Raw genomic sequence first — 14144 nt, 5'->3', positions numbered from 1 at the left:
ATCCAGATCAAATCAGGCCACTCTTTCCAGAAACTTCAGAAGGAGGTTCAGTTATCAATAAGATCTCTTATTTTTCCCTCCCCCTCTTCTCCCATAAATAACTCCCTACAGCCTCTGCTACAGCTGTACCATGTGACTTTTCCTACATTTACTTGCAAAGCTTTGTGCCTTTATTTACCATTTTTTCCTTTTAAGTTCTTATTCACAGAGTGGTTCAGGTATTCCAAGTGCTGCGTTCTCAGTACCATGCCCTCACTCTTCCTTTTTTCCTCTCTTTCCACCTTGTTAATATTTTTATTATGGCACATATTCCATTCTGCTTTGTATTAAAACTGTGTATGTGTAAAGATGTGTATGGTACACATCTTAATTTTCAGACTCTGGTTCATTCTTTTTTTTACCTGTACCACAAAGCATAAAGACTTAAATGTCGTGAGCAGATTGTAACTGTTTTGAATAATACTAAAGAAAATTTGTTAGGGATGTGATGGGATAACCCTTTCCACCGTGGTATTTTAGTTGAGCTTTACGGACTTATTTTTTAAATGTTACACAGTGCTTTCTTTACCCCGTTAGTACTGTACAGCTGCCCTGCACAAATACTTTTTGAGTTGATGCAGCTTTTTATCTGAATTTTATTGATGGTAAAAATATGCCTGCATCATCGTTTTTTTATTTGCTAACTAAACAGCTGTGCTTTTTGGCAAGAGAAGAAGAAATCATTTTTATATATCATCATGAGATTGAGGTTTTTTTTTTTTTTCAAAAACAGGATGTGCCGTGCTCAATACTTAGAATTCATAATTAGATACTATAGTTAAATAAACTAGGACATTTGCCTATAAATTTAAGGTCTGTGGGTCTATGAAGCAATCGGTAGTTAACGTGTAGGGTGTAGTTCCTGTTTTCTGTGAAAATTAATACAGCTGTCAAAAATGAAGTCTTTGATTTTCATCAAATTCCAAGTCGAGAAGCTGCTCCCACATTAACTGGTGATCATATTCAGCTCAGTCCACTTTGATGGCATGTGTATGCAAGCACTCATGTAGAAGCTGTTGGGAATACAAAATTGCAGAAAATAATCTTGTCGTCAGGAACTTCCAGGTCTGTCAGAAATAAACAGGTATGCAAATAACCGGAAATAAACAGGTATGCAAATAACCGTAAAACATAACAGGATGTAAGTGCAAGGAGAAACACAGATCTGACTTTGAAGCTGTCGAACTGCATCTTGAAGGACTGGTATGATTTCAGCAAAGAGAAGAAGCAAGGGGGAGGGGGAAGGGGATGTTGAGCTCAGGGGCGGGGAAGGAAGCCTAGAACATATTCTGGCAATAGCTGGTTTGACTGTTACAGAAGGAACGTGTGGAAAGAGGTAAAACTGGAAAGATAGACTGGGACATGCTGGGGCTTGACCGTGAAGGGCTTTGAATACCACATTAAAGGATTTTGGACTTAATCTTGTTGGCCAGGGAACTTCTGGTTTTTGAATAGGGGGTACCTGATCATAGCTCCTGTTCAAGGATATTAATCTTGACGTGTGTAGGATGGTTTAAATGCTAAAGACTAGAGGACTGGATTAGAATTTGAAGTCCATAGTCTTCCTTCCTATTCAGCCTTTCTAAAGACCTTTTGTAACTGCCCTTGTGGCTATTCTGTTCTTTCAAATTAATTTTCTAAAATCTCCAACTATGACTTAGTTGTTTTTACATACACAGCATGATTACCTCTTTCCTCACTTTCTTGTTTGTCTCTTCCCTTTCCTTTCACATTTTCTGTAAAGTCCTAATTCAGTAGTAACACTAAATATTGATTGATACTAAGACATTATCAGAAAGTTCGATTAAAAATTAATTTGTAGGCAAGTGAGACTTGAAGTAAAGCAGAAATATAATATGACCTGTCTGCTGTCGAAGACTCATTATTTTCAAGATGGAAAGGACATTACAGATTATTTTGTTCCGGGTTTTCTTTTTCTCTTTAAGAGCAGTTAAGTGATTTGTGTGGAATCTCTCATTTAGTGTCTGAGTAGAGATTAGTGTCCAGATCTCCTGGTTTATAGTTCATTGGTTTTTCCACTATAGTGCACAGTGGAATACTGAAGCTGACTGATACTAGATATCATGTGTCTATGTAAGAGATAAATAAGGTGATTTTTCGTTTTATACTCACCTGTAAGAATGAGATAAGAAGTATTGATTTTCAGCAGGAAGAAGTAGGCCATAGTATTCTGTGACAGTTGGTCTCTCTTTTCAATTGTAAATTGTGTTCTGTGTCTTTTTTAAAAGCGGTTTTTTGTTTTGTTTTTTCTCTTCTAGTATTACATTTTTAACAGGTGGTAGACACCCCCCACAAAAGGCTTATTACTTTAGAAACAAGATGCTACCAAAGGACAAGGGTGGAGCTTATACAATTCCAGTGCGGTTCTTGCCTGCAGTTGAGGAGGAGAGGACTTGAGATCTTTGATGGCTTAATGTTTTTAACTGGTGTATAAAGCTGGCTTTATAAAAGATACATGTAGGTTCTAATTATTTGTGGTGGTATTATGTAACTCTTGTTCTTCATTAGAGGTCTTCATAGAACAAAAAGTTTTACTTATTTAAAAAAAAGAGAAAGACTAAAACTCACTCCAGCTCGCAGTTACCATATAGGTTCCTCACACTTATAAATCTAAGAGACATTACGAGATCTTAGTGACCTTGCTTTTCCTATATCTTGAAACATTTTTCCATTTTACCGTTTCATTATCCTAGGAATTATTTAATCACTACTTGTAAATTTTCTCCAGCTATGCCAAAATGGAATCATGGAATCGTCTAGAAGGATGATCCAGTGGTCAGATAAATCGTCATTACTGCATCATCTTTCAAGAAGATACACAAGCAGTTTAGAGATATCCTTTTTAGTCTTTTTGTTTGTTTTAAGCTTTCATTTAACACGTTTAAGAATTCATATTTTTTCATTTTCCATCTTTGATGGCAAAGAGGAAGACATTTCAGAACTATTAGACGGATCAAAAAACGAATGCAAAGAAACAGCAACACTACAACTAGTGATGATGATGAATTCGATCACACAAAAGAAACCTGAGATTGTGGTAAATTAAAAACCAGCATCTCATTTTCTTCAGACTCAAGAATTAATGAGTGAGCAATGTTCCTAAAGACAAAAATGGAAATATTATAGGGTCATGCATGACAGCTCATGAGCAATTAGTTGCATTCAAAGGTTGTTGCCTGTTTTGAATATACATACCTTCAGTACCAGAGAAATATAAAATAAGAAATTTACTGTTTAAATTTTATGAAAATTTTTCTTTTTATTGTGTGTGTGTATATATATATATATATATATATATATGCCAATTCAGCATTTTTCAGGTATAAACATTTCCCTTGAAGTTGTTATTTTTTTTACTTACCCCTTATTTTTATTTTTGTAAATTACATAGTCATGAAATGAACAATATATACAAGGTGATTCCAGTATGAAGCTAAGGTTAAGAACTACTATTCTAAAAAGAGCTCATTTGGAGAAATAAACAGGAGAGATTAAGCAAAACATTTTTGTGAAAGTTAAGTAACGGAGGATAGTCTAGTCCTACCAGATGCATGGTAATGACCCTAAATTATAAAACAGATAAATGGATTAGATCAGACAGCCCAGAATCGATCTTGGAGTATGTAAAAATTTAATATGATAGAGTTTTGTGAATCAGTAGATTAGATAATTAATACCATTAATAAGAGCTGCCACTTGTTGACTACTTGCAGGACATTTGATACGTATTATCTTCTTTACCTCCTCGATTTGTAGCTGCTATTGTTATTATCTCCATTTACATGTGAGGAGATTGAGGCCCCAGATATTAAGTCGTCTTATGGGAGGTCACATGGCGTTTGGTGATTATGGAGTAATTAACTCTTTTAGAATGGAAATATTTGTAAAGAAAAAATTTTAAACCTATGCCAGAATAAATTTCAGGTGGATGAAATAATTAAGTGTAAAGTTTGTATCATGAAACATAGATAATAAAAAGGTTCGTCTGATAATCTGGATAGGAAAGCTTAGAAACAGTGTAGGAAAATCACAGAGGAAAAGATCTCTAAGTTTAACTATAGTTCCTTAAATAAAACTGCCCTTAATGTCAAACACGTAAACAAAATTATGGATTCATAGTTGAAGGAAATCAAAGAAATAAATGTATTGATAACCCTTGTATAGAAAACATTCATACAGATTACTGACTCCTAAATATTTGGGCTTAGAATTAGAAGTTCAAATGGGTAGTAAACACATTAGAACCTGGTCAGCCTCATTAGGTAGCTATGAAATAAGTCATTAAGAGTAATGTTCTTTCGTGTTTCAGGGTATTTGCCGGTAGTATTAGTTCCTTTGCATGGCTGTCTCCTGCTCATTCTTTAAGACCAAGTTTATGACAGCACCTCCGTGAGACCTTTTTTTGAACTACTCAGTCTAAAGGAATTTCCCCATTTCTTGGTGTCCTGCTTATTTCTGTCATACTAAGTTATCTTTTATAATTAACCTATTTGTTTACTTATTACCTTTTTCCTCCACTAGACTTTAAGCTGAGAGGAAAAGAATACTACCTGGCATCTAGTAAGTGCTCAATACATATTTGTTGAATGAACAAACAAAATGAATAAGAAGATAAGTGAAAGAAATGAATAAAATGAGGTGGTGGTTTTTGTTTATCCTGTTTGCTGAAATTTTTAAAGAAAAATTTAATGTGGGACTAAATGTGGGGCAAGATGGGATAGGTGCTTGGTAAATTAGTGTCACCTTTCAGAATAGAAATTTTGTAAAAGGTAGCAAGAGCCTTAAACATTCATGCTTTTGACCCAGTAATTTTACTTCTTGGAATTGGTCCTAAAAAAAGTCATCTCTGCCAGGAGGTGGAAAACTTTCCTCTTAGTTGTTCTTATATTCACAGATATTCCTTCCCAAGAAAAGTAAATAGTAGTCTAATTGGACCATGTTTTGTCATTTCCTTCTTTCCCGGCCCTTTAATGAATAAGCTAACCAAAGGACTCAATTCTTGGTGAGGCCTAGTAACCGTTTTTCTAATCCTTTCACAAAAAGTTTTCGAGAGTTCTTATTGCTTTGGGCACCTCAGGGTGCTGGTGGTAAGTTTGGATTTGGGCTTTGTGGGAAGAGAGAGCTCCCTCCATCCCCACCCCTCAGACCCAGAGCCAAAGGGCACTGTTGTAATCCAGTTTACCAAAGAACCTTGCTTTGGGGGTATCTTATCAGTCACCTAGCTAAAACTGGTGCTTTGATTTCCGTTTTGATAACTTCCCCAGCCCTCTCCTACTCCGTGCTTATCTTCACCCCTCCCCTCTTTTGTTTGTGTTATGTGTAGGGCAGGATTTGTGCATGTCTGGGTTTTCTAGTCCAGTGCCTCCCATCATTGGCATGTCTGACACACAAACAGAAAATATTTTAGGATCAACAAGGGGTAATGGGAGAGGCTGCTTAAGGCCAAAGACTACTAGCCCAGGGACTCTAGCTGCCCCAGGCTTCCCAGTGGAGCTTCCCAGTGGAGTCCCGCAGGGCTGAGGGGATCAACATCTGGGCACTCCTGGACCATGGCACCTCTGTTGGGAAGCTGTATGAGCCCATTGTTTTTCAAATACAGGTTACAACCCATTAGCAAAATCATTTGTGAGTGCACTATAACCAAAATTAAAATGAAAAGAATTGAATCATTGTTTAGAGTTGAATTGTATGAGTGTGTGTTTATAATCTTGCAGTATGAAATGTATTTCTTTTCTTAAATATTTTTATTGTTGTAACATATATATATAATACAACAATTGCAAAGTCAAGATTTTTCCCATGTACCGCTCAGTGACACCCAGTTACATCAATCGTTTTGTGCAGAAATGTATTTATGTGGGTCAACTTTGAAAGGTATTGCTCTAGCCAAATACCTATTAATAATGCCCCAGACCTCTTAATTTGCATAATTTTCAAGCGGGAAGATTTATGAGCAAAGATTCAGACTCATTATATTGTAAAATTTGAATACTGAAACATAATTATTAGGAGAATGGCTGGGTAAATCATGATTTCCCTTTCAAGTGATTTGCTCAAGTTAATATTACCTTATCTATCTTCAGTATTTTCGGGGTTTGCAGTAGAGGTTCAGAAGTTCCAAGTAATAGCTTTCTTACAGTTCTTTGTAGAGTCAATGTAGTCTTAAGGAACAATTAGAGTTCCATAATGTATTTTTTTTAATGTATAGTTAGAGTACAGTATTATAGTAGTAACAGCGCAGAGAAATCACAGATTTGAGTCCCAGCTCTACTACCATCTCTGAGATAGCCTTGGGCAAGTTACTTACCCTCTTTGTGTCTGTTTACTCATCTGTAAAATGGAGCTAATAGTGCATGTATCGTAAGTTGCTGTGAGCATAATGCGTACAAAGTTCTCAGTACAGTGTCTGGAACAGACTCCCAGTGAGTAAATTGCAGGCCAAGTTTTGCCTCTCACATTATTGAATCTTTCTGTCCCCTAGTTTCTCCTTCAGCATACATTTACTAGATTCATATTTGGGCAATGGTAAAAACTTCTCAAGTTACTTCACAGAAGGTTGAGTCAGTTAAAATTGGAAGTTAATAAACGGGAAAGGCGCTTTACATATATATGGTGGTATTAATTCCAGTAGTAGCAATAATAGGAAATTCGTTTGCATTGTATATGAGCTGATTAATAACTGTATGTCCAAATGAGTAGGATCAGTTTATTCAGATGGGGATAAATACATACTTTGAGTTATCTAGAAGTACCAAGTTCTTTCTTGCCCTAGGGCCTTTGCAGTTACTCCTTTTGTTTGGTATATTCTCCCCTGTTCTCCATCCTCAAGTCTTTGCTGGTCTAGTTCTTCTTGTCAGTGAAATGACACCACTCACTTTAGGAAGGCATTTCCTGACCATCTAGTCTGAGTAACTCAGTTGATCTTGTTTAAATGACTTTTTTTTTTTTTTTTAATCTGCTTTCATTACTACCTGGTTGATTTCGTTTTCTGTTTTCCCTCTCTCTCCCCAACTAGGTTGTAAGCTTTGAAGAGCAAGGACTTTGCCTGTGTTGCTTATTATTTTTCTTGCACCTATATCAGTGCCTGATAAAATATATACTTGTTGAAAGTTTGAATATAATGTAAAATATGAAAAATCATCCCTACTCCCACTTCCCAGAGATAAATATACTATATACCATAATACATTTAGAAAACTATATACCATACCATCAACCACTGTTGATGGTATGGTATATAGTTTTCTGAATTTCTTTTCTCAATGTGTACATTTAAAAAAGTTTTTACAAGTGTCTGTGATTATGCTTTTATACCATATTTCAGTGATTCTAAAGGTGATTTTTTTCCCCTATGTTTTATGTCTCTGAAATTGGAGTGTTTTATAATCAAGGGTATGCTATTGTTTAATTGATAGCATTTTTTTCTTTCTCTGTGGCACATAAAATGAGGTGTGTCTTAAAATCTGTAGCATCTTAGATTTGATTAAGTATGGTGTATATTTTGAAACAAAAATGGCATCGTGATGTTCAGCTCTTCCTCATTTAAATATTTTGAGCATTTCCCCATATTACTATATTTAGATCTATCTCATTCTTAGCAGATCCCTAGCGTAATATTGTGGGTGTATCATAATTGATTTAACCAGTCCATCTAGATGGACATTTGGAGTCTTTTTTTTTTTTTTTTTTTTCAGTTACAGACGATGCAGTATTGAATATCCTTGTACATATATTTGTGCACTTGTATGAAACGTCTTTTGGGTAAATACTTAGATCAGTGGGTACGCATCTTTCCTGCAGTGTATGAGAGTACCTGTTTCCCTACACCATCACTAGTGCTGCATTTTAGGAAATTAAAAAATTGCTGTTAGTCTGATAGATAAAAATACCCTACTATTTTAATGAACATTTCTTAAGAATGAAGTTGAACTTCTTTTAGTTTTTATTAGCTGTTTTTATTTCCCTTTCTGTGATATACTTGAGTATAGTACAGTAAACGTTTAACTGATGGCAGATCAGCCCTAATTAGAGAAACCATCACAGTTAGGAGCCATGCATAATCATGTTCATTCTTGGGAACTACTTTCAGGCCTGCTAGAGCCCACCTTTGTGGAAAACAAGAGGGCTTTATAAAGATCCAGGATGGAAGTAGAGACAATTCAGAAATAACCAGAGTTGGAGTGTCCTTTATGATGGAGGCCAAGAAGGGTTACTGTATCATTGATTTGTGAGTTGAATACTGGAACTTTGATTTTGCTATTAATCTTTAAACTTTAAATATCCCCCTTCTTAAAGCCTCCTCTTCTTTAACATGGTTGAGTAGTACAGTAGTAGTAGTTCATTGTTGTTGTTGTTAGGTGCCGTTGAGTTGATTTCATGACAGTAGAACTGCCCCGTAGGGTTTTCTAGGCTATATTTTTTTTTTTTTTTTTGTACTTTAGATGAAGGTTTATAGAACAAACTAGCTTCTCATTAAGCAATTAGTGTACTTATTGTTTTGCGACATTGGTTGCCAAGTTCATGACATGTCAACACTTTCCCTTCTTGACCTTGGATTCCCTATAACCAGCTTTCCTGTCCCCTCCTGCCTTCTTGTCCTTGCCCCTGGGCTGGTGTGCCCGTTTAGTCTCATTTTGTTTTGTAGCCCTGTCCAATCTTTGGCTAAAGGGTGAACCTCAGGAGTGATTTCATTACTGAGCTAAAAGGGTGTCCTGGGGCCGTACTCTGGGGGTTTATCCAGTCTCTGTTGTCAGACCAGTAAGTCTGGCTTTTTTTGTGTGTGCGTGAGTTAGAATTTTGTTCTACATGTTTCTCCAGCTCTGTCCAGCACCCTCTCTAAGTGATCCCGGTCAGGGCATTTGGTGATGGTAGTTGGACACTGTCTAGTTGTGCTGGACTCAGTCAGATGGAGGCTGTAGTATTTGAGGTTCATTAGTCCTTTGGACTAATCTTTCCGTTGTGTCTTTGGTTGTCTTCATTCTCCCTTGCTCCAGATGGGGTAAGACCAGTGGAGTATCCTAGATGGCCGCTCACAAGCTTTTCAGACCCCAGATGCTACTCACCAAAGTAGAGTGTAGAACATTTTCTTTATAAACTATGTTATGCCAATTGAGCTAGATGTTCAGGCTGTGATTTTTACAGGAGGAGGTTACCAGGTCTTTCTCCTGTGGAGTTTGCTGGGTGGGTCTGAACTCCCAGCCTTTATGTTGGCAGTTGAGCGCTTAACCATTGCATCACCTTGGCTCCTTAGTGTTGGGTTATTAGGTCTGAAATAGGCTACAACTCAGGGACTTGAGGGAAGTCAATATTGAATCCAGAGATTAAATCTGTGGTTGGTTAGATTGGATTTTTTTTTTTTTTGCTTGTTTCTGCACATGGTTAAAATGTTCTTGTCAACATTTTTGAGCACTTTTGCTATGCCACACAGTGTTCCTGTTTCAAAGATGGATATCTGATGATCTCTGCCTTTTAGGTTCTACTGCAGCCCAGAGGAGACAGACTTCAATCCTCTGGTAAGAGTGAAGCTCGGAGATACGTGGAATAGGGAGAGCACAGAGGAAGGTTTTTAGCCTAGTATGGGAGTTTAAGAAAGAAAGGCTTCCTGGAGGAGGTATGATAACCTGAACTGAGTCTTGAAGAATAAGTAAGAGTTAGCTGGGTATAATAAATAGCAAAGGAAGCAACAGATGAGACACAATGTGGATAGATGAAAGGGACTACAAGTAGTAGGGTATTCTTAGCACATAAAGTTGGAAATGAGGAGTGCCTTATGATGAGGCTTGGGAGACAAACAAGAACCAGGCCGCAAAGGGCCTGCAGTGCCATGCTAAAGATCCTGTAATTTATAGGTTAAGGGGGGTCACTTAGAGCAATTGCAGGGTCAAATCTGCATTTCAGAGATGACTGTCTGAAGAAAGATTTAGGGGGCAAGACCGAAGGCAAGGAGATGTGTTGGGAAACAGTTACGGTAATCCAGGTGAGAGGATTAAAGCCTTAGCTTGAGGCAATAGCTTTTTGGAGAAATGGTACTTATTTTCCTTAGTTTATATAAGTAAATATTTGACCCTCTGTTGTTCAGAATCCTACTGAGATTACATTTCATGGAGCTGTGTATAATTCTGTAGAGATGACATATACTGATTCTTCAGTTGTTTATCATTCCTTTATGTCTGTAGGAAATTTATACTTTAATAAATATCTACTTAACTAGTATGGTGCTTTGTGGAGATGGTTAGTGGTTTTGATTATAAAAAGCAGGAGGCGTCAACCCTTTTGATGTGTTCAGTGATTTCATGTTTAGTGGAGCATTTTGCGTTTGTGTAAAAGCAATGACTTGTTAATTAAATTTGGGCTATATAATTTCTTAACTTTTATGAATTTATAATTTCCATGTGCTGATTTCTTTCTTTCTTTTTTCCTTAGGCTATTAGCAAAAGATGGTGGATCGTTTGGCAAACAGTGAAGCAAATACTAGACGCATAAGTATAGTGGAAAACTGTTTTGGAGCTGCTGGTCAACCCTTAACCATACCTGGACGGGTTCTTATTGGAGAAGGAGTGTTGACTAAGTTGTGCAGAAAAAAGCCCAAAGCAAGGCAGTTTTTCTTATTTAATGATATTCTGGTATATGGCAATATTGTCATCCAGAAGAAAAAATATAACAAACAACATATTATTCCCCTGGAAAATGTCACTATTGATTCTATCAAAGATGAGGGAGACTTAAGGAATGGTTGGCTTATCAAGACACCAACTAAATCATTTGCAGTTTATGCTGCCACTGCCACTGAGAAATCAGAATGGATGAATCATATAAATAAATGTGTTACTGATTTACTCTCTAAAAGTGGGAAGACACCCAGTAACGAACATGCTGCTGTCTGGGTTCCTGACTCTGAGGCAACTGTATGTATGCGTTGTCAGAAAGCAAAATTCACACCTGTCAATCGTCGTCACCATTGCCGCAAATGTGGTTTTGTTGTTTGTGGGCCCTGCTCTGAAAAGAGATTTCTTCTTCCCAGCCAGTCCTCCAAGCCTGTGCGAATTTGTGACTTCTGCTATGACCTGCTTTCTACTGGGGACATGGATAGGTGCCAGCCTACCAGATCGGACTCTTACAGCCAGTCATTGAAGTCTCCTTTAAATGACGTATCTGACGATGACGACGATGATGACAGCAGTGACTAAGGACTCATTTTGAAATATTTAATTGGGTGTTGACTAGCTGAGAGATCAGCTTTGGAGGAAATGTAAAATTCTGATCGCCCTGTCAGTCTTGTTGTAGCCATGAATTTGCCTGAGAAACTTTTGACCTAGGTGCCTCAATATATTCTTTAGAAAGTAGGTCCCCCCACTCCCCCTACTCTTCTACAGGGATAGACTATTGCAGATACATCAGATGCATTTTTGGCTTATTGTTTATTTCTAGATTATTTTCTTGGAAGGTTGGGACACGATTGTTATTTAACAGATCATGTACTGCATTATTTTTATTTCTGTCATGTGGAAGAACTAAAAGCAAAGAACGGTGAAGAAAGGAGTATAATGTGGTTAATTAGCAAGAATATTGGCTTTTTTTTTTTTTTTTTAACCATTCTAATGGTTAAGACAGCAGTAACAAAAATACATGATTTGGTAATACCTTGACTTGTTCATATACCGAATGGTGCCTTATAATAATAGCCCCTATCTTCCTCACTTTTTAGTTTGTTTAAAAAATGTACTGGTGCTCTTTGAGATGATAGAGTGTTTATGAGTGGGTATAATTAGGAGATACTTCTCATCTGGACAGCTATAAATGACTAAATTTAGAGGTATCTTCATTCTAGATGAATAAATATTTTTTCCATAAAATAGTTGTGATTATATTTTTCCATTTTATAGGTACCAAATTATAATTGCCAAATACATATTTTAAATTAATGATAAGTTGTAATTTTTAGGAATTTGATTTGAAATTATCAAATAATACCGAATGTCATACTGCTTTAGTTTCTACTTTTCAGTAAGACATTTTTAGATATAAATTCATCTGCTTTAACATTATTTCTAGAATGAAACTCTTTGTGTAAAACCCTTGAAAATAAACAGACTCTTAAAAAAACAATCCAACAGTAGAGCACAGGATAGGCCTAAAGATTTGAAAGAAACAACGTGTAAGAATGCTCAAAAAATGAGAAAATGTCTTAGAAACTTAAGTTTGACTAGACTTCATATCTGTGGAAGTATTGCCTATTTCAGTGTGAAACTATCTTGAATTTACAAATATAGTGTTATATTTTATAAAGTTTTTAAGGTCCCAAACAATATTTCTATTTTTGTAAAACAATTTAATGTTTAATCTGTTTCTGAAATCTTTTTGCAGTCTGTGGAAATAGAGTAGCAATTTCTAAATTGTGAACTTTGTTGAGTCGGTCTAGATTGCTTTTGAGAAGTGGCAATTTTTCACTCTTTGCTTTTGAGGCAGCCATTAGGTTGAAAGTATATTTATTGTATAAAACTTGATGCATTTTGCACTACTTTCCATTTGTATGCTGCACATAACTATAGTCTTTCAAATACAAAAAATCAGTCTAAAGCTTGTTGTAAATCCTAGATTCTTTAAGTCTTCAAATCTGGATATTCTGCAAATGTCACGAGAGGTTTGATTGAGTAATTACTGTTAAATTTTGAAAGTATCTGAGATATACAGATCTCTCTGTAGGAAATGTGAAAGAAAAGCACAACAGGGCTAGTTTTTATTTTTAAGCAATATATACCTATAATCAATCAGCATGTCTGGAAAGGACCATGAAACCTGAAAAGGGCTAATGAAGACCTGTTGGTACAGAGGAATTTAGCAAATGCAGAAACCAAGGGGAAATGGTCCAAGATAACATTTGCATTGTCCACCTTTCTTGGCGCTGTTTTTACAATAAAAAGCATTTACAGTTTACCTTTGTTCTCTGCATATTGTGACTTGAAGATTTTTTTTCCTCTGGTTAAATAATAAAGATATGCATCTTTCCCTCTTTATTCAACTGCTGTGAGTGCTTGCTTTGTGCCAGCCATTGTTCTAGCACTGGGGGCAGAATAAGGAACACAAATTCCTCCTTTTCGTGGAGTTTATATGCAACTAGATTCCAAGATGCGTTTTCTTCCAGAAATTTTCCGTAGTTTTTAAAGCGTTCATGAATCTTTGTATATAAACCTGAAATGGTTCTGATGCTCTTTTCTCATGGTGTTATTCTTGAATGCAATTTACTTGGATTGCACAGGACCCCTAGTTGGTTAACCAAACCGGTAACTTTTGATGTAAGGGAAACAAGATTTTGTAGATGGAAAGGAAAAATTTTAAATCGAATATACCTTAATACAGGAGTTTTTATTATAGAGTCATGTGGCATAAAATGGCCATAGCTAACAAAAAGTTTATATATCCTTTATCCTTATTACTTACTAAATGGTATGCCGTAAGATTCTTTAAAAGATCCCAGTACTTTCAGATATATCTACTAACTTTGTTGTCAAATATATGATGTAGCTTTAAACAGCGTAGTAGTAATTGTTTATACAGTCGACCCTCCATATCCAGAGATTCTGCGTTAGTGGATTCAACCAACCGCAGATTGAAAATATTTGTGTGTCGGGGAGGAGTTACGAAAAGCAAAACTTGAATTTGCCACGTGCGGAACAGTATGCTGACTCCCCACAGAGGAAGTGATGTGGCAGTCTCTGTCGTAGCCCCCCGCCACTCCACAGATCTCAGTCTCCAGCACTCGTCTGAGCATCGTTCTCCTAGCGTCTGGTTCGTTTGGCTTGTGTTTTGTGCACAATTTGTTCCTGTGAAAAAATGGCCCCTAAAAAGCAATTAGGTGGTCAAAGCAGTCCCTCAAAGGCTAAGTGTGAGGGGTTGAGCATAGCGAGTGGAAGGAGTTGAAGGCTGGTAAGGGAGGGCTGGCTCGCTGTGTAAAGCGCTGCAGCCTCCAGAACTTCAGGGTGGCAGGTGAATCGGCATTGCCTGATGCCCAGGCAGCGTGAGCCTTCCCAGAAGAGCTCAAGAAACTCAGAGATGAAAAAAGCAGAGCAAGTCTTCAATATGATGAA

At 36.7% G+C, this 14144-nt stretch overlaps 1 protein-coding gene across 5 annotated transcripts in view; it reads left to right on the top strand.

Moving 5' to 3' along the window:
- The window catches only part of PLEKHF2 (pleckstrin homology and FYVE domain containing 2), a 38370-nt gene extending 25377 nt beyond the window's left edge, over nt 1–12993 (top strand). For 2 of the 5 annotated variants that reach the window (XM_049853652.1, XM_049853651.1), the window contains one exon: nt 10483–12993. In XM_049853652.1, coding sequence (XP_049709609.1) covers nt 10497–11246 — 750 coding nt within the window. In that variant the 5' untranslated portion in view covers nt 10483–10496 and the 3' untranslated portion in view covers nt 11247–12993. Of the gene's footprint in view, nt 1–784; nt 1243–1356; nt 1376–7798; nt 9573–10482 lie in introns of those variants that run through there. The other 3 variants (XM_049853654.1, XM_049853655.1, XM_049853653.1) reach the window with 3 other exon arrangements.
- Nucleotides 12994–14144: the final 1151 nt, after the last annotated feature.

The sequence above is a fragment of the Elephas maximus genome, chromosome 15 (genome assembly GCF_024166365.1).
Source record: "Elephas maximus indicus isolate mEleMax1 chromosome 15, mEleMax1 primary haplotype, whole genome shotgun sequence".
NCBI classification, from domain to species: domain Eukaryota; kingdom Metazoa; phylum Chordata; class Mammalia; order Proboscidea; family Elephantidae; genus Elephas; species Elephas maximus.
The sequence above is the reverse complement of the archived record's forward strand: the minus strand, read 5'-3'. Positions and strand labels throughout refer to the sequence as shown.